This window comes from Coenobita brevimanus, chromosome 103 (genome assembly GCF_032717465.1).
Source record: "Coenobita brevimanus isolate Jiangsu-jjx chromosome 103, ASM3271746v2, whole genome shotgun sequence".
NCBI classification, from domain to species: domain Eukaryota; kingdom Metazoa; phylum Arthropoda; class Malacostraca; order Decapoda; family Coenobitidae; genus Coenobita; species Coenobita brevimanus.
The window spans coordinates 22,800,872-22,825,089 of NC_137056.1; the positions used below are offsets into that span (position 1 = coordinate 22,800,872).

General features: G+C 42.8%; 1 protein-coding gene across 1 annotated transcript; it reads left to right on the forward strand.

The window, feature by feature from the left end:
* The first annotated feature begins 257 nt into the window (after positions 1-257).
* LOC145415649 (general transcription factor II-I repeat domain-containing protein 2-like) lies at positions 258-6,928 on the forward strand. Its single transcript, XM_080284868.1, has 2 exons — positions 258-609; positions 6,843-6,928. The coding sequence occupies exons 1-2, from the start codon at positions 258-260 to the stop codon at positions 6,926-6,928; spliced, it is 438 nt and encodes a 145-aa protein (XP_080140994.1).
* Positions 6,929-24,218: the final 17,290 nt, after the last annotated feature.

The following is a 24,218-nucleotide window of genomic DNA, read 5'->3' on the forward strand; positions in this document are numbered from 1 at the left end:
GGACATAACTATGCACCTGAACACTCTCAACTTGAAGTTGCAAGACAAAGACATTCTTGTGATAGACATGCACACGCACATCAGCACCTTCGAGGTTAAACTGCATTTGTGCGAGTCCCAGTTGACTGCTGGTCAGTTTATTCATTTTCCTTGTCTTGCTGCTTGTGCCTCTGAAGACATGGATCTGGACCATCGCTTCTCCACGGGAGGAATTTGCCTCCCATTTCGCAGGAGTCAGACTGCTGGCTGTGGATATCATGCTGTTCACCGCCCCCTTTGACTTCCCAGTGGACGACGCCCCTGCCCTCCTTCAGATGGAGTTGGTGGAGTTGCAGTGCAATGATGAACTGAAAGCGAAGTTCCACACCTCTTCTCTGCTGTCCTTCTTCCATGATCTCGTTCTCTCTTCTAGCAATTTTCCAAAGTACATTGTGCATGTTCAGCATATCATGGCCATGTTTGGCAGCACTCACTGTTGCGAACTACTCTTCTCCAAAATTAAGTACACGAAGTCTCATCTACATTCCCAGCTCTCTGATCGTCACCTCAATGACATTCTTCTGTTGTGTACTTCATCCATCGAGCCGGACATTGAATCAATTCTTCATGGTAAGCAGCACCAGCCCTCACTGATTTGCATGTTTTCCAATAAAATTCTTGTATATAGTCGCTTTTGTGTTCTTATTTGTAACTCCGGCCTGCGGGCTGCTCCCGCAAGTCTCATCTGGCCCTCGCTCTGAAAAGGATGCCTGCCCCTGATTTAGATGAATCTATAAATTGTTTCCATTCTACTGCATTAAAAACTCTGGCAAGTTTCTGCACTAGGCCACTTGCATCAGTGCAATAAACCAAGGATCAGTGCAATAAACCATTATATTCAATAAATAACATTGTGATAAAAAAAAGAAGAAACTCCACTGAAAGAAATTTATAAGTGCACTAATTAACTGAGTCACACTGAGATCTGTTTGCTTCACTCCAGTACTGGTATGGCTCATCACTGTGTTGTGTTCCAGCTATATTCTGGCTTCTCAAATAATATAACTGTTTTGTTTTGAACATTGCTTTTAACATTAGAAAATACTATTTCAGAAGGAAGAAGACCACGAGCGTTGACGTGAGCAGCATCTTTATTCAAACGTTTCAACATTTAAAATGTCATCATCAGTGATTTAAAAATGGGAAACGCAAACTATAGTCAAAATACCAAAAACATAATATTGTGCAAGTGGAAAAACACACAAAGACACACGGTCTACCTGTGACGAAAATAAAATAGGGAGATAGGAAAGGATACTAAAACAGTTACGTAACATAAAGAGGTACTGCAGACATAGTGTCATTTAGAGATGGATTATGGGACTTTATTGATTCTAGCAATCTTAAGTTATTATTTAATGAAGAAGCTAATATTTTAGAATACTTATTTTTAACCCCTACACCGCGGGCTTGTTTACCAATGACTTGCGTGTCCCGCGGGGTTATTTGGGCTCCGACAGACTCTCAAAAAATATTTGCCAAAAATCAGTTATTAGTCCTAGAATAATAAAATTACATATGCTTATTGCACATACCTTCAGCTTTCTCCTGGAATGATTGTTGAGCCTTCCTCGGTTACCGTAGGACTTGTGGAGACCTCTGAAGTAGGGTAACTAAGTCTCCACTTTACACTTCCCGACAATCCGTAATATGATTACCACAGCCAGATACAAACACTATAAACACTATTCTACAATTTTCAAGTAGTTTGGGATCCATACTAAAAAAAAAAAACACTGTGAAAGCAATGGAAATTACGAGCGCGTCTGATCGTTGCACTTGCGCTAGTTCGCTCTAGGCACTCTGTCATTTATTATTCATAAAACCCCTCACACTTTATATTTCTATTACTATATCACACTTATATATATCTGGAGTCTTTCTCCATAAGTTTCCTTCAGTCGTATTAGTTTATTGTCACTGAAGTCATTCAATTTTTCAGTCAGTAAAATACGTAGAGAGCCACGGATTCACTCTCACTGTTATAACATAAGTTATTTGTACTCATATTCTTATATTACTAATTACATACATTACTATTTACATTTTCTATTCTATTTTCAGTATTTACCATGCTATTTTACTTACACTATGTTATTCACTGTCACTTTCAGTAAGATAAAACTATAATACACTGTTCAATCATATGAACTGAACATCCATTGCTTTCACCTGCTATTTACACATTATTTACACATTATTTCCAAATGATTCTGCTTCCACACTTGCACTGTTAGAACTGCTTCTGGCTGTGATAATCGAAGAAGCAGGTTACACAGAGGGGAACCTGGCATTCAGCGCACTGCCAAGAGGTGCGTTTATGCTCAGGTGTGCGGCGTGTGGTATGCGCACATACCTGACACCTGCGAATCGCAGCCTTCCTTTTCCCTGTGGCAGGCATTAGCTCAAGTCTGTGCCGATCCACATACGCACTCTGCTCAAGTCGGTCGGGAAGTGTAACTGGATGGTGCCTTGGAGTTGCTGCTTGCACCCTACCATATCTTTCCAGCAGCTGCTGGACACAAGTCCTGGCGAACAACCTCAGGGAGAAGGACTTGGGTGGCTTTACCTTCATCTTGTACAGGATGAAGGCGTTCAGCATCGTCATATCTATGAGATGCAGAAAAACTTTCCTGTACCACCTAGTATTCTTCCTGAGGCAGTCGATCTCACCAATCACCATGTCGGACTTGCCCACCAGCCGCATGTTGATATTATAGTCCAACACAGCATCAGGTTTCATCACAGGTTCGCCTGTCCTACGGTCGACCTTCCCACTGTCTCTTATCTCCCCCTTATGTAAGGTGGTGAGCATGTGCACGACTCTCTTGTCATGCCACCGTATTGCCAGCATCTTCTCACACTTGCGTAGGTGCACGTCTCCTCGCTGCGAGTTTCCCGCCTCTGGGAATTTGGGGAAGTTGGCACGATTACTTTTCACAGTGCCACAGGAGCCAATGCCGTACTCAGAAAGGTATTTGGCAAGTTTCGGTGCTGTATAGTAGTTGTCTGTATACAGCACATGATTCCCACCAAAATACTTTTCTAGGAGCACTTTCACTACACAGCCTGAGAAGCCAAGGGGGTGAGTTTTATCGAGATCGACAGTGCTGGCTGAATATATGACGAAGTCAAGGATGTACCCTGTCTTACAGTCGCACAGTACAAAGAACTTAATTCCAAAGCGATGGCGTTTGCTTGGAATGTACTGAACAAACCGAAGACGTCCTCTGAACAAAACCAAGGATTCATCAATGACAACCTTCTGAAATGGGTGGAAGAATGACATGAACTTATCCTTCATTCTGTTCAGAATCTCCCGGATCTTCCAGAGTGGGTCGGTTTGGGAAGGTACATCATTATCGGCAAAGTGCAGGTTTCCCATGATGTTCCGGAAGCGATCTCTGGCCATGTACTTATTGAAGGTCGGTGAGGGTAGTAAGGGGTCCATGGACCAGTATTCTTCCAACTCATGCTTCTTGGAGTGTGGCATAAGAAGCATGAGGGCAAAGAACACATACAGCTCCTGCACTCCCAGCATGGTCCACTGTTGCATCTTGGCTGCACCTGTACCACTAGCAGCACGTTGTGATTCGTACCTGTTGGTCTCATCACATATGTGCTGCATGACTTCGTCATCTAGGAAGGCCAAAAGGTAGTCAACACACTCAGCATTTTCGTCCATAGTGAAGGCAGGCTGAACTCCTGACGAGCTCTCATCGAAAACCAGGTTTTTGGGGACAAAATCTGACCCTTCCGTCCACGCGAAGGCGTCCAGGATTCCCTGGCGTGGCGGTGGAGGGCGGGTGGTGGTGGTGGTGGTGGAGGTTGACTGAGAGGGAGGCTTATCTCTGTCAAGATCACTCTCACTGACCCTAGGTTGCCGTACAGCACTAGCAGCCCTTACCCTACTAGCTACACTACTTTTCACTCTCTCAGATCTACCTCTACCTCTACGGCCTGCCTTCACTGTTGATGCTGGTGGTGACTCCGACGACGAAGACTCCGGAGATAACTCAGCCGACGATGATGACGAGATGAGTAAAGCGGGGCTTGGGGAACGGGGAGGTGAATGCACTCGTGACTCATGGCGGGCTGGGTCACGTGGGGGCATTGTTCTGGGGCTAACACACCGCCTTTTCACTCCCTTCCCAAATTCTTGTCCTTCCTGCACTAAAGGCTCCTTTCCCTTGGAGCTAGACACTAATTCACTTGTAGAAGCACTTGTTGTCGCTGTTTCTGGTGCGATAACCTCACCCGGCTCATCACACGATTCACCCGAATCGTCAAAGTCACTGTCCATCATTATCATGGACAATTCTGCAAGTTCTCGTGCCACTGCAGAGTCACTGAGACCTTTCCTGCTTGCCTCAACACTTTTCTTTGGCGTAGAAGTCACGGGGCCCTTTGCAATGGGCGCAGAAGCGGCAGGAATGGCGGGGCGCGAGTGCGACATGTTGTCTCTACAGTGGAGGACAAGGAACTAAATGCTGCAGCTTATCTGAGAAGGGAAGGGTTGACAATGACACTATAGGCTGACTGCTGCTAACTTACAGGCTAATTTTTTATAGGTAGAAAATCTCGGCAATAAATAAAGAAATAGGTAGTTCCACGTGAATGTAAATGTCAATTAGGAATCTCCCTTCCTTTCTAATATATATTTTTATTACAGACATCGATTACAAGGCATAAATCAAAGGGGAAATTACCGTGGTAATGTAGCGAATGAATGCACGTGAGGTTTTGTCAGGTGATAATTAGCCAATTTCTGGAGTATAACACTATCACTTACCTGTTTTTTTTTTTTCGGTATATATTATTTGGTAAAAATATAGGGCATAGGGCTTATTTCAATGGATGAAATCTGTGGAAAAAGAAGGGGGAAATTTCCGTAGCGCAGCGCGGCGTGGGAGGTGAGAGGAGAGGGTAATGGAGGGCAGGTAGGGAGGGGAGTCACGAAGGGGGTAAAATAGCTAAAATGTCAACAATGGATGGAAGTACAGATGAGATTTGGAGTGCTGACTAGTGTTGGACATTGGCAGTACTGATAGATGATACAAGCCATCACTTGAGAGCCCGGGATAATTCAAAATAACACAGAATCACAAAAGTGACGCCCCGCGGTATGATCCATTGTAGCCGAGCGTCACGAAAGTGACGCCCCGCGGTTAAGGGGTTAAAGAAAAAGAACACAAAAATTAATGCATAACTTACAAAATAACTATGCTCACAAGCAGCAGGCAAACTGGGAACTCTGACTCGTACTGGAGCTAGTTACTGTAAATATCGGGAAACATCAAGATACTTCTCGAGCACCTGCTACTTTTACAAGAATCTTATTCAGTCTTTTTTTTTGTGTGTGTGGCCAGAGTGTATAATTTTCAGGGAGTGAGAAAATGTGTGTGTGTGTGTGTGTGTGTGTGTGTGTGTGTGTGTGTGTGTGTGTGTGTGTGTGTGTGTGTGTGTGTGTGCATAAATGCATGCATGTGCACATGCATGCATACGCACATTTGTTTATATGTGTGTTTGCATGCTTGCGCTCACCGACTAAAAGCGTCCGATGGTAGCAAAAAAAAATGTACTTATTAGCCTTGAGAATAATGATGCATATTTTCTCATACGTTTTAGTTAACCTGCCAATTGCTAGGCAATTTGGGACCTTCATGGCACCCCAGTGCTGGCCAATTTTCGACTTTTTTTGCGAGATAGGTTAGGAATGATGAGAAAACATGAAGAAAAACCATAAAAGTACTCTCAGAAGCCTAAAAGGTCGATTGTGATGTCGATTCTCTATTGACGAGTAACTGAAATATTCGGAGTAACTCCCATGGACTTCATCGGCCGCTGCCAACACTCAGTGATTTGAGGTAGGAGATCTTCGTTTTCTTCATGGGTAAGTATCCCAAATGACCCAAGGACACTCACAAAAGGCACAAAGATGATTTGGGAACTGTCCCCAAGCTTAATTATGTGTGGGGGTGCATTATGACATTTGAGGGTGTAAGTGTCGTTTTTCCGACAATGTTTATTACTGGATGTTTTATTTTCTACATAAGTGTTTTCCCACACATATATGTTTTACATTTGTGTTTTTTTTTTTTCGCACAATAAATTATTCTTGCACACTGTACTCACTGTGTGTGTCTTTTCTCGAGCACGAAACACATTACACAAGTTCTATATGAAGTATTTACACTGCACATACCATGAAATCACACTAATTTATATATTATACATTACAGATACTTATGAAATAACTTACACTACTTTATATATACATTTCAGTGACACTCATAAGCATCTTTTTCGCAGATAACACAGGTTTCTAACACTTAGAAGTGGAGGAGAGTGTGATATTCCTCAAAGCTTGGGATTAAGCACAACCCCACATCACACTCCACACATTGTTAGAAGGTGGCATAGGTGTTATTGAGGAGAACGATTCTCAATATTAGCTCCCTCATAAAAAAAGATTATCGAAATCGATTCTCTTTGAGGTAGGAGTCAGCTCGGGCAGAGTACAACTTGTCGTATCACCGCCTGTGAAGGGATGGATGATGGGTACTAAATTGCACCCATCTTCCCACTCCCACGTGACTTCATCTCTTTCGGTTTCTCCCTCGTCACCAATGGGGCCACCTTTGTCGCTGTCGTGAGGATGGGGAGGATTTCAGTGGTAGGTTGGGGAGGAAGTTGATGAATAGAGCTTGCCTCCTCACTTTCCCTATGACTCGCACTTTTCTTCCCCCTGCCTTTTCCCTCCCCTTTTACTTTACCTTTTTCTCCTTTCCCCACCGTTTCAGGCTGTGAGGAGGAAGCATGGGGAGGGTGTGGGGCTGTGCAGCATGGGGCTGGAGGTGGCGGGTATCGTCACGCACTACTTGAATAGAACAAAGCACTACTCACCTTGTACTTTTTACTAAATAGTTATTTCTTACTCATCTGTGATTTCCTGGGCAAACTTACCCACGAAGGCAGCCGATGTTGACCTGAGAGTTGGGGCTTGTATTCCTCATTACTTGAGGAATCGTCCATGGAGCGAGAGCCAGATGGTAAATTGGGAAGTGGTGCAGGTGGTGGTGCAGGGTTAGATACAGCCACGCAGACAGGCATATGCCTCTCCGTTCTCTTTTTGTTTGATTCTGACTCAGCTTGGATGTAGCCTTGATCAACAACATCATCATCAATGTTAGAATCACTTTTTCCATCATAGGGGATGTTAAGGAACTCGTCAGTCTCGTGTTGGGGAATACCATGATGCGCCATAGTGCTCACTTTCTCACTCACTCATTCACTCATAAATTGGGACTGAGTTAGTGTGGTCCTGCACGGGAGGAGGGACGGTGTGATAATTCATAGCGAGGGTATTAGGCCTAAACAGGCTCGGGAGCATCCCTAGCAAATATATTGTGCTAAAACTGAACTATTGAATTTTGGTAAATATCTTAAATCAATGACGTACATATACGTCACTGACATTTTGTGCACATGCAGGGCCCAATGTACATGTACGTTGCTGGCACTCGGCAGGCTAAGCTGGTATATTCTCTCTCAAGAGGAATAATATCTTACAATAAAATATTGACAAAAAGGCGCAGTCACAGAACGCAACACCAGCGCCCAGCAATTGGTCAAAGTGAGAAACCTTTGAACTTAACTGGTGACCATAAACTACCATATATCTGACTGTTAATTTGTCAATTTGTCATCACTGCTTAACTCCTAACCTTAACCCCTAAGTAAAATCAAAGCCAAATCATAACTTAGTTCTACAAGTCACACACACACACACACACACACACACACACACAAGGAACCAAAAAGATATACCTCAGCAATACGTCGCATATACAAAACACATCAACGTACAGTGCATAATTCCTTCACTGATTATTTTTTTACAGCCGTGCTCACAAAGCAAAACGAGGGTGTTACGATTTCATTGGTGTGTGTGTGTGTGTGTGTGTGTGTGTGTGTGTGTGTGTGTGTGTGTGTACGAAAAACTCAGTTTTTACACGGTTTTAGCCAAACTTGGTGTAAGCGTTATATAGGTTTGAAGAATTGTGGTGTCTACACCACACAACATGCGCATAACATATCACACCTTCTGTTCACTCTGTTTAACAATGGTCGCTGCAGTGTTACTGTCAAATGAGGTGGTACCTCGGATTGCCACCGCCAGCAGGGTAGGGCTGGTGGCACAGGGTCCTCCTGGTCACCATCAAATGACTGTACCGGCAGCGACTGTTGCTATTTCTGGGAATGCTCGTCAGCGAAGAAGTGAAAGTGCGACCTTATTCTTCACCAACATCTGCAGCCTAACCACAAATTTAAACTCAGTTCATTTTTTCCTTCAGTCCATATCCCCTTTGGCCCTTTTCCTCACAGAACCACAAATCTCTATCTATCTATTGCCAGACTCCTCAATCCCGTTTGGGGTGGCCACAAACAAATCGCCTCCAAGTCGCCCTGTCCCCCGCCATTTCACTTCCCTGCTCCCAACTCACACCCCCCTCTCTCATATACCTCTCCACCCCATCTCTCCATCTCATCCTCGGCCTCCCCCTCCCTCTTTCCCCCTCCACCTCACTCACATACACTCTCTTCGTCAGTCTTTGACCCTCCATCCTCTCCACATGGCCAAACCACCTCAGTGTGTTCCTCATAACGTTTCCTATCACATCCACATCAACACCACAACGCTCCTTTATATCCTCATTCGTCAGCCTGTCTCTCCATGTGACTCCACAGGCTCCTCTTAACCCCTTAACCGTGGGGCGTCACTTTCGTGACGCTTGGGAGCAAGGGATCATACCGCAGGGCATCGCTTTTGTGATTCTGTGTTATTTTGAATTCACCCGGGCTTCCAAGTGGGGGCTTGTATCATCTATCAGTACTGCCAATGTCCAACACTAGTCAGCACTCCTAATCTCATCTGTACTCCCATCCATTGTTGACAATTTAGCCATTTCTCCCCGTTCTTGACTCCCCTCCCTACCCCCCCTCCATTACCCTATCCTCTTGCCTGCCCGGCCATGCTATGCTAAGTAAATCTTCCCTGGAATTTTTCACTGATTTCATCCATTGAAATAAGCCCTATGTCATATTCTTATACCAAATAATATATACAAGAAAGAAATAAGGTAAGTGAGAGTGCCATACACCTGGAATTGGCTAATTATCACCTGACAACACCTCACGTGCACTCGTTCACTAATTTTCGCTGTTTTTTTCCCCTTGAAATATGCCGTATAATCTATTGTCGTAATAAATATACTTGTAAGGAGGGAAGGGAGAAGCCTAAGTGATATTTACATTCACCTGGAACTACCTAATTTATAATGTATTGTCTAGATTTCCTGCCAATCATATCAGTGCTACACAAAGCTGTTTCAAGATTTAACATTGGTAGCTCTGATTATATATCTCCTAAGTAGGCCTCTAATCTATTCTCGAAATAAATATACATGTAAGGAGGGAAGGGAGAAGCCTAAGTGATATTTACATTCACCTGGAACTACCAAATTTATAATGTATTGTCTAGATTTCCTGCCAATCATATCAGTGCTAGACTTAGCTGTTTCAAGAAGTAATATTGGTAACTCTGAATAACCCCTAAACAGGCCTCCAGGCTAGCCCTGCATTATCAGTTTACTCTCATCTTCCGAAGTGAGGGGACGTATGTTTCTTCTTGCTGACTTCAAGGCTTTTTTTCACCCCCATGCAAATGGCTCTGTGACCTTTACCCCCTACTAAACCTCGTGTGGAAAGAGGTAAAGGGCTGACAATTGATAAAAGAGTGACTACGATCTTTCTATTGAGTAAAACAGTGCAAGTGGAATTGTAAATAATGTGTAAATAATGTGTAAACAGCAAGTGAAAGTAATGAATGTAAATATACGTGAACAATGGAAAATAGTTTTATAAGTTATTTCAAGTGACAGTGCACAACACAGTGTAAATAAAATAGAAATGTAAATAACGTAAATAAAATAGAGAACGTAAATAGAAATGTAAATGAGTAGTATTATAAGAATACGAGTATATACCCTAGGAGTAATGAAAGTGAAAGTTTCACTCTAGCATGTCTGAATGCTATGAGTTATGAGAGTGAAGATGAAAGTGACATTCACTCTCATTGCCAGTATACAGGACGAGAAAGTGAATGCTACGTATTTTACTGAAAGAAATTGAATCCCTACAGTGACAATAAACTAATACTACTGAAGGAAACTTATGGATAAAGACTGTAGATATATATAAGTGTTATATAGTAATAGAAATATAAAGTGTGAGGGGTTTTATGAATAATAAATGACAGACTACCATGAGCGAACTAGTGGCAGTGCGACGATCAGACGCGCTCGTAATTTCCATTGCTTTCACAGTGGTTTTTTTTTTAGTATGGATCCCAAACTACTTGAAAATTGTAGAATAGTGTTTATAGTGTTTGTATCTGGCTGTGGTAATCATATTACGGGTTATCGGGAAGTGTAAAGTGGAGACTTCGTTACCCTACTTCAGAGGTCTCCACAAGTCCTACGGTAACAGACGAAGGCTCAACAATCATTCCAGGAGAAAGCTGAAGGTATGTGCCATAAGCATATGTAATTTTATTATTCTAGGACTAATAACTGATTTTTGGCAAATATTTTTTGAGAGTCTGTCGGAGCCCAAATAACCCCGCGGCACACGCAAGTCATTGGTAAACAAGCCCGCGGTGTAGGGGTTAATAATGTTTTAGTTATGTGATTGTTAAATTAAGCAAATCAATTTCAGTTTCAGAACTGTGGAGAAGTAGATCATTCTCAAACAATGCAAGCTTACAGAAGGATGGATAAGAGACTAGAACAAGTTCAGTAGGTTTTCAGTTCAGTATGAGTGTAGTGCAGTGGCAGTGCAGTGTTGTTAGTGAAGTTTGTGAAATGTTGTTGGCAAACATTAAATGTGATTACAGTTAGTGAAGATTATCTCCAGTACTTGTGAAAATAGTAAACTGTTGTCAGGCATTAAGTGTAACTGCAGTTCGTAAAGTTTGTATAGCTCCAGAGCTTGTGAAAACAGTGTTGTCAGGCATTAAGTGTTATTACAGTTAGTAAAGTTTGTATAGCTCCACTGCTTGTGAAAACAGTGAAGCGAATTTGGAAAGCATTAAGTGTTGGTATCTTGAAAATAAAGACAGTGAACTTAAGAAGCCAGTGTTTATCTTTGCGTAGCTGATCTTGTGTGCGAGAGCCTGACCATAGGAAGAACAACTCACTGGGCAATGTCCTTCCTATACTGAACTACTGCTGCTGGAGCCTCCGGCAGTGCGTGATGGGGACGCAACACTGATGTTAGGAGTGGAACTATTAAGTGCTGGTGTGAGTCATACCTTCGACATGAAAGCAGAAGGTGTGCAGGCAAGGTCTCGATCTGGGCAGGAGGAGGAAATGTCCCTTGCTACAATTGTGAAGCTCTTGCAGGACCAAAGTGGACAATTACAGGCACAAAAAAAAAAAGAACTCAAAGAACAATTATAAGCATAGGGTGTCCAACGACAAGCACAGAATGAAGGACAGAAAGTACTCCAAGAACATTTACAGGCCCAAAATGAAGAACAGGAAGAGCTCAGGAACGAAATCAAACAACAACTGCAGGCACATAATGAGGAACAAAAAGAATGATATAATCAACTTCAAGAGGCATTACAGGAGCAACAGAGGGAATTACAACTGAGGATGTACGAATGGCTAGATGCTTTCATGGGGGAAATGATGGAAGAACAGGAACAATTGAAGGAGGAGGTATACGCTGAGCTATGGCAGCAGAAGTATGAGGTAAGCAATAATGTGACAGAGTGCAAACAAACCGTAGACGACCAGTTCAAGACAATTAATGAGGGAAAAGTAACAGAGTGCAAAAAGCATGTAGATAACTAGCTGAAGCATATAGTCTACCATGTGAAGATAATTAGTGAGAAAATGGAGGCTGCAGAGAAATATTGCACCGCTGAGCCTCAGGCTAGTGTACAGGGAGCATATGAAAGGACTGAACAGCGTATGGTGAATCTTGACAGATCCCAAGCATCCAAAGGTAGCATTACAGGGTTGAATAATCAGAATGTAGGAGATTTAAGTCCTGGCCTTAATTTTGATGCCCCAGTTCTTAGGCCCCAAACCAGTGAAGTGCATGGCTATAATGGGGGTCCACTTAAAAAGAAACCTCAGGAATTTGATGGTATGGGAAGTTTACCATGCACAGCTTGAGTTACTTGTGGATCAGACTGGGTGGGATGATAGGCAGAGGGCAGTGCAGCTTGCTACTAGCCTTAAGGGTGCCACAATGGAAATTCAGGACCAGATGTCAGTGATGGAGAGGAACAGTTATCAGTCCCCTGTAGAAGTGCTGGAGTGCAGATATGGGACAATGTACCAGACTAAAGTTTACAGAGCAAGATTCCAGAGCCGTGTGCAGGCTCGAGGCGAATCCCTACAGCAGCTTGTTCATGACCTGAAGGGTATGGCATATAAGGCATACCCTTCAGCTGCACCTAACCTGTTGGCTATTCCTCTGAGGGACCAGTTTATCGATGCTCTTGGCAGTGCAGATTTGAAAGTGCAAGTGAAGCAGGCATAACCCAGAAGCATGGAAGAAGCATTAGCCAGGGCTCTAGAGTTTGAGTCCTATGTCAGGTTCAGTACATCCACTTTTCAGACAGGCCAGGGTGCAGGATTCAAGGCAAGAAAGGCACAGGTATGGGAAGTGGAAAATTTTGAAGGAAAGTGCTGGTACTGTAAAAAGCCAGGACATTGGGAAGTGGATTGCAGGAAGTGGATGAGAGAACAGGAGATCAGAGGAAATCTCAGATTGCAACAAACGGGTGTTGGAATATGGTGAGATGGGACACTTCAGTTATAAGTGTCCAGCTGAGAAGGATGAGGGTAAATTAGTGGAGACTGGTGACGAGAGGCAACAACCAGCCAATTTTTCCTAAGAATTCCCACCACTGAAGACATGCAGGAGAACCTTGATGAATAGTGTAGGACAAGACAGAAGAACAGACGGCAAGGAGTGCAGTAGTAAAAGGGAAGCTCATAGTAAGAAATGCAGCCATACTACAGACCTGAAGAAGATGCAGATTTACAACCAGTGCTAGAGTGGCTGCAGTGGAGTGCAGTGCAACCATCTTGGAAAGAAGTTTCCAGGTTAAGCCCTGTGGCCAAGAGTTACTGGAGTCAGTGGGACCTTCTTGGTTTGAGCAATGGACTACTGGAGCATCAGTGGGAGACATTCAATGGCCTCAGCAAGTACTGGCAACTCGTGGTTCCGAAGAAGATGAGGTCCAAGATCTTGCATGAGTCCCATAACCAGATTGCTAGCGGGCACCTGGGAGTGAAAAAAACTCTACGCCGGCTGCGACAGAGGTTCTACTGGATTGGCATGTGACAGGATGTTGAAGAGTGGTGTTGGGCCTGTGATGTGTCCTGTACCAAGATGGGACCCAAGAAACATGGTTGTGCCCCTCTTCAGCTGTACTAAGTGGATGCACCAATGGAAAGAGTCGCGGTGGACATTGCTGGATCTTTGCCACTCACTGAGTGAGGAAACTGGTATCTATGTGTTGCCATGGACTACATCACAAACTGGCCAGAAGCCTATGCTATCCCTGATCAAGAGGCTGCGACTGTTGCTCAGATGTTGGTTGATCAGTTTTTCAGTCGTTTTGGGATGCCACAAGAGCTACATTCAGACCAAGGTAGTAACTTTGACTCTGCTGTGTTCTGTGAGTGCTGCAAGTTATTGGGGATCAAGAAGACCTGGATGACCAACACTAAGGCCACAGTCAAATGGGATGGTGGAGAAATTCAACCGGACCCTAGGACAAGAACTGGCCATGTACTGCATAGAGGGACAAACAGAATGGGACCAGAAATTACCTGCGTCGCTGATGGGATATCGGTCTGCATTCCATGAGTCTACTGGTTACACCCCTGCAAAACTGATGTTGGGCCACGAGTAACACTTACCTGTTGACTTGTTAATGGGAAGACCACCTGGTGAAGAGCTGCCTACAGACACCACCGGCTATGCAAAGCACCTTCAGGAAATGCTGGCTGAGGTACATCATCAAGTGCGAGGAGCCAAGTTTTCAGGAGTGATGAAGTGCAAATATGATGCCAAGGCAAGTGAGGTGAGCTTCAAGGATGGTGACCAAGTGTGGTTATACAATCCACAGTGAAAGAAGGGACAGTCACAAAAGCTGCAGAGCCCGTGAGACCGCCTATCATACGTAACGTATCAGATTCGGGGAGGCAGGAAGTCTCGCCCAAAGGTGGTACACGTGAATTGTCTGTGGCAGTGCCATGGGCCAGGACAGTACAACTGGGACGTCTCCAAGGAATCGTGCTCACCCGCACCCGAGGATGTTGTGGAGGACAAAGAAGCTGAGGTGCAAGAGGATGGTGAAAGTTTCCCAAGACAAAAAGCGAATCAAGAAGAGGACCAAGACCTTCCAGGAAGAGTGGACTATGTGGAGGAACAAGGACATCATCTGAAGTGGCAAAGAAGAAGACCTGGTAAGTTGAAGGATTATTTTGTGTATAGTTAGATGTTTCATTAGGATTAAGGTTTATGTTTGTATATGATGTGTAGTTTTATCAGGACGACACATAACTAGGGAGGGGTTAGTGTTAAGATGCGGCATTTGCCAGTTAGGTGCTCGAGAAGCATCTCAGTGTTTCCCGTTGTTTATGGCAGTTAGCTCCGGCACGAGTCAGAGTTGCCAGCTTGCCTACTTTTTAAGAGCGTAGTTATTTTGAAAGTTATGTGTTAATTTTTGTGCTCTTTTTCTTTAATAATGTTTTAGTTATGTGAGTGTTAAATTATGCAATTCAGTTTAAGTTTGTATGCTAAATAAATTATAGTGTCATGTCCTGTAAGAATATCTTGCATGTTTTGGCTGTCTCCGAGTTGGTAACTGTGCTCTCTCTCTAGAATACACCAGAACTGTGGAGAAGTAGATCATTCTCGAACAATGCAAGCTTATAGAAGGATGGATAAGAGACTAGAACAAGTTCAGTAGGCTTTCAGTTCAGTTTGAGTGTGGTGCAGTGTCAGTGCAGTGCTGTTGGTGAAGTTTGTGAAGTGCTGCTGGCAAGCATTAAGTGTAATTACAGTTAGTGAAGATAATATATCGGTACTTGTGAAAACAGTGAACTGTTGTCATGCGTTAAGTGTAACTGCAGTTCGTAAAGTTTGTATAGCTCCAGTGCTTGTGAAAACAGTGAAGTGAAGTTGGAAAGCATTAAGTGTACTGTAGTTATTTGGAAAATATAGACAGTGAACTTAAGAAGCCAGTGTTTATCTTCGCCTCAGCTGATCTTTTGTGCTGTACACCGAGAGGCTGACCATAAGAAGAGCAACTCATTGGCCAACGTCCTTGCTATACTGAAGTATTGCTGTTGGAGCCGTGGCAGTGTCGGACAGGGATGCAACAATATGCTTCATTATTCCCGAAGCTAATAAGTACTTTTTTTTTTTATGCTACCATCAGACGATTTTAGTCAGTGAGCACAAGCATGCAAACACACATATAAACACACGTGAATATGCATGCATTTATGCACACACACACACACACACACACACACACACACACACACACACACACACACACTTTCTCACTCGCTGAAAACTATACAAACTGGTCACAAAAAAAGAGACAGAATAAGACTCTTGTAAAAGTACCTACAGAGACTTTGATGTGCCAGGGATGTGGTATGACCTGCCGTCACTCCTGCTATTAAATACCACTGCACTGTCCAGTGAATCTGAGGAGCTAACGGTTACTGTCAAGTCAGTTTAACAATCAAGGTGACTGAAATAACAGACGCATAGTAAGGAGCCCCAAAGATTTGTGCCATACAGGATCATCTTCTGTTTCACCGTCTTCAGACATACAAACATGGAAAAGGTGTAGTACTGTTTTGAAATAAGTCTTTATGTCTGGTGCAGCTGTCAGTTCAAGTGCCTGAGTGTGAAGAGGATTTATGGGCAAGGGCTACACTACATAACACATCAAGGTCAGCTGCATACATAATTTATCATGTGCTTTGCTCCCCCACCATGCTCCCTCCCATGGATTTGCATGTACAGCATCTTACTGGCACTTTTGACACTCTCAAAACAAGATGCCCATGTGCAAAACTTGTGAAACGTGTGGACTTTCATAAGACTGATACCACATCCATCCAGGAATAACTAAACTTTAATTTTTGATTTCCTCACAGATGGTCAGATACCACTGACATCATTTTTACCAACCTAGCTGACCACTATTTATCACCCAACTACAATTTCTCTCTCAGGAAAAAAAACCCTTAATCCTCAGTGCTCTGGCTCCCCTCCCCAACCATCTCAGGCAGTGAAAAGTGGTTTCAAGTCTTATTGCCCGCTCACTAAGTCACTGATCCGACAGGTCGGTCACTGGATAATACAGGTGGAGTGAAGGGAGGTGTCTGACGTCACTAACGCCGAGCAGATGTGAAAATGATACCCTTCAGATAACTACACAAACTAACCATCATTTTCTTCCACAAGAAACTTGTGTACTTCCCGTGGATTACTCACAGAACCAAGACTCTTAGAACTTAGAAAATGCACATATAACCAAAGGAAAGCTAACCTGAACGTGATTTCGAGCTGCAAAAAAGTTAATTACCTCTACAAAATCTAGCACCTTAAACAAGCCAACAATAGGAAACAGCAAGCAGGGTCGGATTTATGGGGGGCACAAGGAACAGCTTCCCAAGACCTCCACCAGATAAGGGGCCTCCACCAGCCGTGTATTCAGATGCCACGTAAGAAACCCACCGCACAGGGCATAATGAAAAAAAAAATCACACTAAATACAGAAAAGATACAGACAAAACTATCCGGGATAACTGCGTCCTAACACTTCGTAATGTTGCCTTTGGCCTCATTTACAATCTGGAGGTGTTTGGGTTTGCTGTCTGCTAAACTTTGGAAGCATTTTGCATTCATCTTGATACAAACTTTGCAAATCTCATCCAAAAGGCGAGGCATTAACGAGGTAAGGCATGTTGTAATACTGTCCTTCATAAACGAATAATTCCATGCGTTTTCAATGGAATTTAAATTCAAAGAGTCACCTGGCCAATCCAGCACTTCAGTGTCATGATTTGAGAGGAATTTCATAATTTTTTTGCCTTGTGACATGGGGCAGGGTTCTGCATAAACTGTATGCAACCGTGAATGTCATAGAACTGCAGAAGACGGTTGTTCTTTAACTGCACTTTAGGGTGGTCCAGAAAAATGAACTTTAGATTTTTGGTGTTCCACAAGGCTGCCCCTGTCCATACTGATAAGACACGTTGCTAGTTAAATTTCATCACATCTGAACAATAGTTATAGGTTGCGCAAAATGAAGTTTTATTTTATTTATTTATTTATTTTTTTTTGGGGGGGACACTCGACAGAAAATGAACATAATTCGAATGACTTCTAACACTGTTTAAACCAAATGTGTTAGTGTTTTATTAACAATCTTTAATGCTGCATAAAACAAAAATGTATAAATGTGAGTTCATTATTAACAAATTCTTAAATGTTTTCAACTCAGCACAAAACAAAAGGTGTGTATTGGATGCATGAGTATATAGAGGATGGGGGGTGTGGACTCTTTGATCACTACTTGGTGCTAGTCAGAATCAGCGTCCAAACGAATTGGAGAGATAGAAGAAGGGAAGGACAGGAGGAAGTAGCTCATACAAGGAGGGTGGAAAGGTTACAAGAGGAAGAAAAAAAGGGCAGAATATAAGAGGGAAGTAGAGGAGCGATTGGGTAAATATGGATTGGAGCAGATGGGGAACGTGGAAGGTGTGTGCAAGATAGTCACAGAAGAGATCTGTGCAGCATGTGAGGTGGTGTGTGGGGTGAAGAGAAGACGAAAGTGGGTGCACGGAGCAGCATGGTGGAATGAAGAGGTGAGAGAGGCTGTGGCACAAAAGAAGAGAGCATATAATGAGTGGATGAGAAACAGGGGCGTAGAAGAAGTTGAGAGACGGAAGTAAGAGTTGTATGTAGAGAGGCAGAGAGAGGTGAAAAGATTAGTAAGAGAGAGTAAGATGAGAGTGGATGAGGAATTTGGAAGGAATTTGAGTGAAAATTGGAGGGAATGCAAGAAAATGTTCTGGAAAGAGATAAAGAGAGTTAGACAGGGTGCCAAAGAAGTTAGTTGGGAGTGAAAGATAAAAATGGTAGATTACTAGTGGAGAAGGGAGAAAAGGTGAGTAGATGGAGAGAACACTTTAACGAACTGTTGAACATAGAGAACGAAAGTAATGCGGGTATAAGTGGCTGGGGATTGGCTGGGAGACGGAGAGATGTGAGAAGAGAGGAAGAAATCAGTAGGATAGAAGATGTGGAAGCGATGAAGAAAGTTAAAATAGGGAAAGACCCAGGAAATGATGGAGTGAGTGGTGAAATGCTGAAGCATGGGGGAGAGATAGTAGTAGAATGGATGTGGAAGATGTGCAGATTGGCCTGGGAGGAAGGTAGAGTCCCAGAGAATTGGAAGTCAGATATAATTATTCCCCTGTACAAAGGAAAAAAGGAAAAAGAAGTATATGGTAATCATAGGGGCATTTGTCTTCTTAGTGTAATAGGAAAAGTATATGACAGGATACTTATTGACAGAGTTAGGGAAATAACAGAAGAATTACATGGAGAAGAACAAGGAGGTTTTTAGGAAGGGTAGAGGTTGTGTAGATCCGATATTCATTCTTAGATCTCTAGTGGAGAAGTATCTAGAGAAGGGAAAAAAGTTGTATGTTGCCTTCATGGATCTGGAGAAAGCATATGACAGGGTGGATAGACAAGGATTGTGGAAAGTATTAAGAAGTTGTTAAATGCCGTGAAGAGTATGTATGATGGTGCTACGGCTGCAGTGTGCCTGGATAGTGAACTGAGTGAATTTTTCTATTTGAAGGATGGATAGAAACAACGATGTGTCATGTCTCCATGGTCGTTCAATCTGTATATAGATGGGATTAAAAAATATATACAAGGTAGGGCAGTGGATGTTGGAGCGGCCCTAATGAGAGAGAGGGCAGTGTTTGGAAACTTCCTGTACTGTTGTTTGCAGATGATACTGTGTTGTTAAGTGAAGACGAAGGGGAGCTCTAAGGCTTGGTGGATAAGTTTGGGAGAGGATGTAAGAAACGGAATCTAAAGGTGAATGTAGGGAGGAGTAAAGCTGTGGTCTTCGAGAGTGGTGAAGTCAGTGAATGTACAGTGAAGTTGGATGAGGAGGAAATGGAAAATGTGGGTGTCTTTAAGTACTTGGGTGGTGTGATGAGTAAGGATGGAAGTTTAGAGGGTGAAGTGCTTAAAAGGGTACAACAAGGAAGAAAGTTTACTAGTTCCTTGAAAGCACTGATAATGAACAGGGAAGTGAGCATGGAAGTGGAAAAGTCACTACATGACAATATAGTGATACCAACTCTAACGTATGGAAGTGAAGCTTGGACCTTGTTGGAGGGACAGAGGTCAAGAGTGAGAACTGTGGAAATGAGCTATTTGAAAGGAGCCTGTGGAGTCACATGGAGAGACAGATTGACAAATGAGGAAGTGAAGGAGCGTTGTGTTGTGGATGTGGATGTGATAGGAAGCGTTAGGAGAAACACACTGAGGTGGTTTGGACATGTGGAGAGGATGGGGAGTGAGAGACTAAGGAGGAGAGTGTATGTGCGTGAGATGGAAGGAGGGGGAGGCCAAGGATGAGATGGAGGGATGAAATGGAGAGGTATATGAGAGAAAGGGGGGCGGTGAGCTGGGAGCAGGGCAATGAAATGGCTGGGGACAGGGCGACATGGAAGCGATTTGTTTATGGCCGCCCCTTACGGGATTAATTAAGGCGTCTGACAGTAGCTAGATTGACAAAACAAAAACGTATAAATGATTGTTTGTTCATTATATCTAAATGTTTTATAATGATGGTATAACATAATATTTACATACTTAAAAGGTATGCACATAAATCTTTTACTTATTATACAATAAAAAAAAAAGTTTAGGTAAGATGAGTTCAGTGAAAGGTATAAGTACTTCATTGTGGCAAAACTACATATATGTTAGAAGATGGGAACAACTGTCCATGAATTCTGACTGTTTTTAACAGAAACTGCTTCTGGCCTTCATTTTTTGTCAGTGTACTGTTGTAATACTCAGTGAGACTAATGTCTCATTCTATGCAATCATTCACCACTTATACGCCGCAGATTTTCTTCTGCATAGTAAGATAAGTGTCATCTGCTAGGCAGGTAGCAGGGTCTTCTAAAATTTCTAACTCTTTACTGTCTTCAGTTACCAGGTTAAAGAGTTTTATTGACCTGCTTGTAATGTATGTTTCTAATACCATTGACCTGCTTGTAATGTATGTTTCTAATGGATGACTAGAGTCAAAATATGTGGCTGGGACGTGATGTGTACGTTCTGGTTTTGGTGGTCTCTTTAAGTTTGCAACCATTGCACCCTTCGTGTCACTGCTTGCAGAGCTGTCAAAGAGAGCCATTGCTTGTAAGTGTTCAGATAAATACCAGAAAAAGTCGCTTGACTCCTTTCAAGGCTTTCTGTTTATTACTGACATCAGGGTGTGACTGAAGTATGTTAATCAACTTCAAAAAATTGAAAGGGGCCTTTTGTGGGATTGGAGCTTCATGCCTGAAGCTAGCATATATCAACGAGACAAATAGTAAAGCCTTTTAATTCATGAGCAGAGAGCTGAAACATTATCTCTAAAGAGATATATTTTCGAAGCATAGATTCCTTTCATCATCCAACGAGCATGGTGTATGGCACCAGGATCACGAAATCTGTATTCTCCATCTGGTGTACTGCCTAAATTGTGTAACACAGCTCCAGAAATTCCGTGTAGCCTTTACATGGATTTTCTTTTTTTGTGACATGCGTATTGTATGTTATTGCCCTGCACAGAGATTGTTGAGCGAAACAAAACATATCATTTCCTGGTTGCTTGACTGCTCTTGCCCCAGTATTTCTGATAACGTTTAAATAGCTTTATTTCCAGACCAGATGATGGTTTCAAGGCTTCAGTCACAACATCTGATAAAACTGTTTCAAATATATGGTGACAACAGGCTAACCACATAAGTTCCTTTCCAAGAGATGCCTCTATTGATGTACAGGCACCTGACTATAAACCTGTATTTCAATCTGAAACATCAAATACCTCCAATTTGAAGAATTTGACATGATGCATACACCACAGAAGCAGTCTAAAAGCTGGAAAGCTGGACAGTGGGCAACTTAACACTGCACTTGCAGAGGTGTAAAACCGTTAAAACAGATCCAGTAAAAAATAAAGAAAGCATGCAGTCTTTGATAAAACTTTAACAGGCTACCCAAATAATCACGCAGTAAGAGTTTCATATGCAGTAATTCCTCCACTTTCCGATGTAATAGAGCCAAAAGCATGTCCGGAAAGTGATCCCATCCGGAAAGTGGGCCCCGGCCTCCTGGATTTGTACTGATGGACCCTAACCTACCCTGACTCAGAAAAACACCTATACAACTCCCTACTGGACATGCATAGCACCTACTTATGACCCAAATTACACCAATAAGGGACATACAAGACTGAAATAAATGCAAAAGAACCAGAGAATGAGGTTTTAGAGGTGAGTTTATACAATATTAAACATTCTGGGTACTTACAACAAGTTCCTGGCTCATGGACTGGTACTTAACCCGCCCCATCCCGACGTTTTCTGGGCAGTGGCATGCCCCAGTCCCGACATTTTGGGACCTTTTTTTTTTTTTTTTTTGGCTCAAACATCCGCTTTTGGTGAGAAACATCGAAAATTCATAGAGAAATCGCTCACCTGAAGTTTAAAATACTCGATCTAGGTACGAGTACTTCCTTACCTGACTGGGTTATCTAACAGGCTGGCACCAAAGAAAACGAGTTCTATGAGAGGGTAACTATTTTATCCACTCATAAACAGTATTTATTCATTTACTTGGTACGAATTTATATGTAGTACAAGAGTATATTGGTTTTCAAACAGTAATATAGGCATTATAAGCATTGTTTCACTCACTAACTCATCACCATTCATGACCTTTTTTTTCCCACATTACCTGATCATCATTTCTGACTATTTCTTCCTCTAATGCTATGTAAACTTTGTCCTCCACATTGTCATCGATTGGGGAATCACTCTGGCCCTCAATGTCTTTATTGGCCAGGTCACTGGTAACAGGTGAATTGCTGAGACAATGGCGTGCAGGGGGGGGAGAGGTTAATTGGTGTAAGGCATTGTCCTTACTTGGCATCTTGTAGAGGAATAGAGGAAGGTGTCCTGTGTATACGTGGCAAAAATCACTTGCGAAATCACTCGCAAAAATTGAAAATTGTGCAAATTAGGGACCTTGCAATGTTGCCGCGTTAATTCACGTCTCCGGGATATGAGTGCACATCATGTGAGGAAGTGAATTCACGTCTCCGGGACGCGGCGGGTTAACCCGTCACGTCCTGAGGTTTTCTACACCTCTGACATCCCCCAGTCCCGAGGTATTTTCAAAAAAAAAATTTTTTGGCTAAAACCTTCGCTTTTGGTGGGAAACATCGAAAATTCATAGAGAAATCGCTCACCTGAGGTTAAAAATACCCAATCCAGGTAAGAGTTCCTCCTTACCTGACTGGGTTTTCTAACATGCTGGCACCAAAGAAAACGAGTTCTATGAGAGGGTAACTATTTTATCCACTCATAAACGGTATTTATTTATTTACTTGGTACGAATGTATATGTAGTATGAGAGTATATTGGTTTTTAAGCAGTAATAAAGGCATTATAAGCATTGTTTCACTCACCAACTAATCACCATACCTGACCTTTTTTTGCCACATTACCTGATCATTATTTCTGGCTGTTTCTTCTTCTAATGCTATGTAAACTTTGTCCTCCACATTATCATCGATTGGGGAATCACTCTGGCCCTCAATATCTTTACTAGCCAGGTCACTGGTAGCAGGTCCATTGCTGAGACAATGGTGTGAGGGAGGGAGGGGGGAGGTTATGTGGTGTAAGGCATTGTCCCTGCTTGGCATCTTGTAGAGGAATAGAGGAAGGTGTCCCGTGTATACATACGAAAATTCACGGGCGAAAATTGAAAATTGTGCAAATTAGGGACCTTGCAATTGCACGACGTACTGGTACGTCGCCGGGACTGGCAAATGCAAATCGTTGTAACGTACCCATACGTCGACGGGACGGGGTGGGTTAAGAGACCCAGCCTAACTTTGAAAGCCACCTAAATAACTCCCTACCGGACATGCATAGCACATATTTAAACCTATTTAAGACCCTATTGACACCAATAATGGACATAAAGCATGAAATAAATGAAAAGAACCAAAGAATTTGGAATTAAAAGTGGCTGTACCTCAGCCAGGGTACTTACAGCACGTCTGTGGCTGCCTTCTCTGACTTTGGTGGTGGTGAAAATGCTCTTGAAGCACGTACAGTAATCCAGTGTTGTGCTGCACTTACAGTAATTCTTTGCACTGTGAGTTATAATTGTTTACACTGCACATTGTTAATTGCACCACACCAGTTTCAACCGTCAGTTTCAACTGCCAGTTTGCACTCCACAGTTAATCCTTTGTACTCTAAATTCTAATTTCTTAACACTGCACAACACTGTAAATTCTCGTGTGGTCTAGTGCCGAGGCATTGCAGTTTATTCACTGTTTATTAAAAAAAAAAAACGAGTACATGTGGCTTCTATTACGATAAGCATCTGCTATCGATCGGAGTTAGGCTGTGACTGTTGATGATGGGGTAACAGAGTTGCCAGATCGCGATGGCCACATTACCAAACTCCTCAATTTTCTTTACCAATTTTAACTTTTCATTACCAAATTCATAAAGCTAGCATTTATTCTTCACTAATTATAGATACAAGTGGGGGAGGGGGGGAGGAAGGAATGGGTGAGGGGTCCATGGTGTAACAGCTGTTTGGTGCCGCATGGCAATTTCAAATTACGGGTGGGAAAAAATTTGGATTTTGGGTGGACTTTTTTCTTTTTGGGGGGGCCATTTTTGGGTTCCGAAGGTCCAGGCCCACAATGTCCGGTAAGTGGGGTGTCCGGA

Excerpts from the sequence above, each read along its gene's own strand:
- LOC145415649 (XM_080284868.1), top strand. The coding sequence starts at position 258 with ATGCTGTTCACCGCCCCCTTTGACTTCCCAGTGGACGACGCCCCTGCC. Across the intron at positions 610-6,842 it reads CATTGAATCAATTCTTCATG|GCTGTGAGGAGGAAGCATGG; the intron begins GTAAGCAGCACC and ends CCACCGTTTCAG.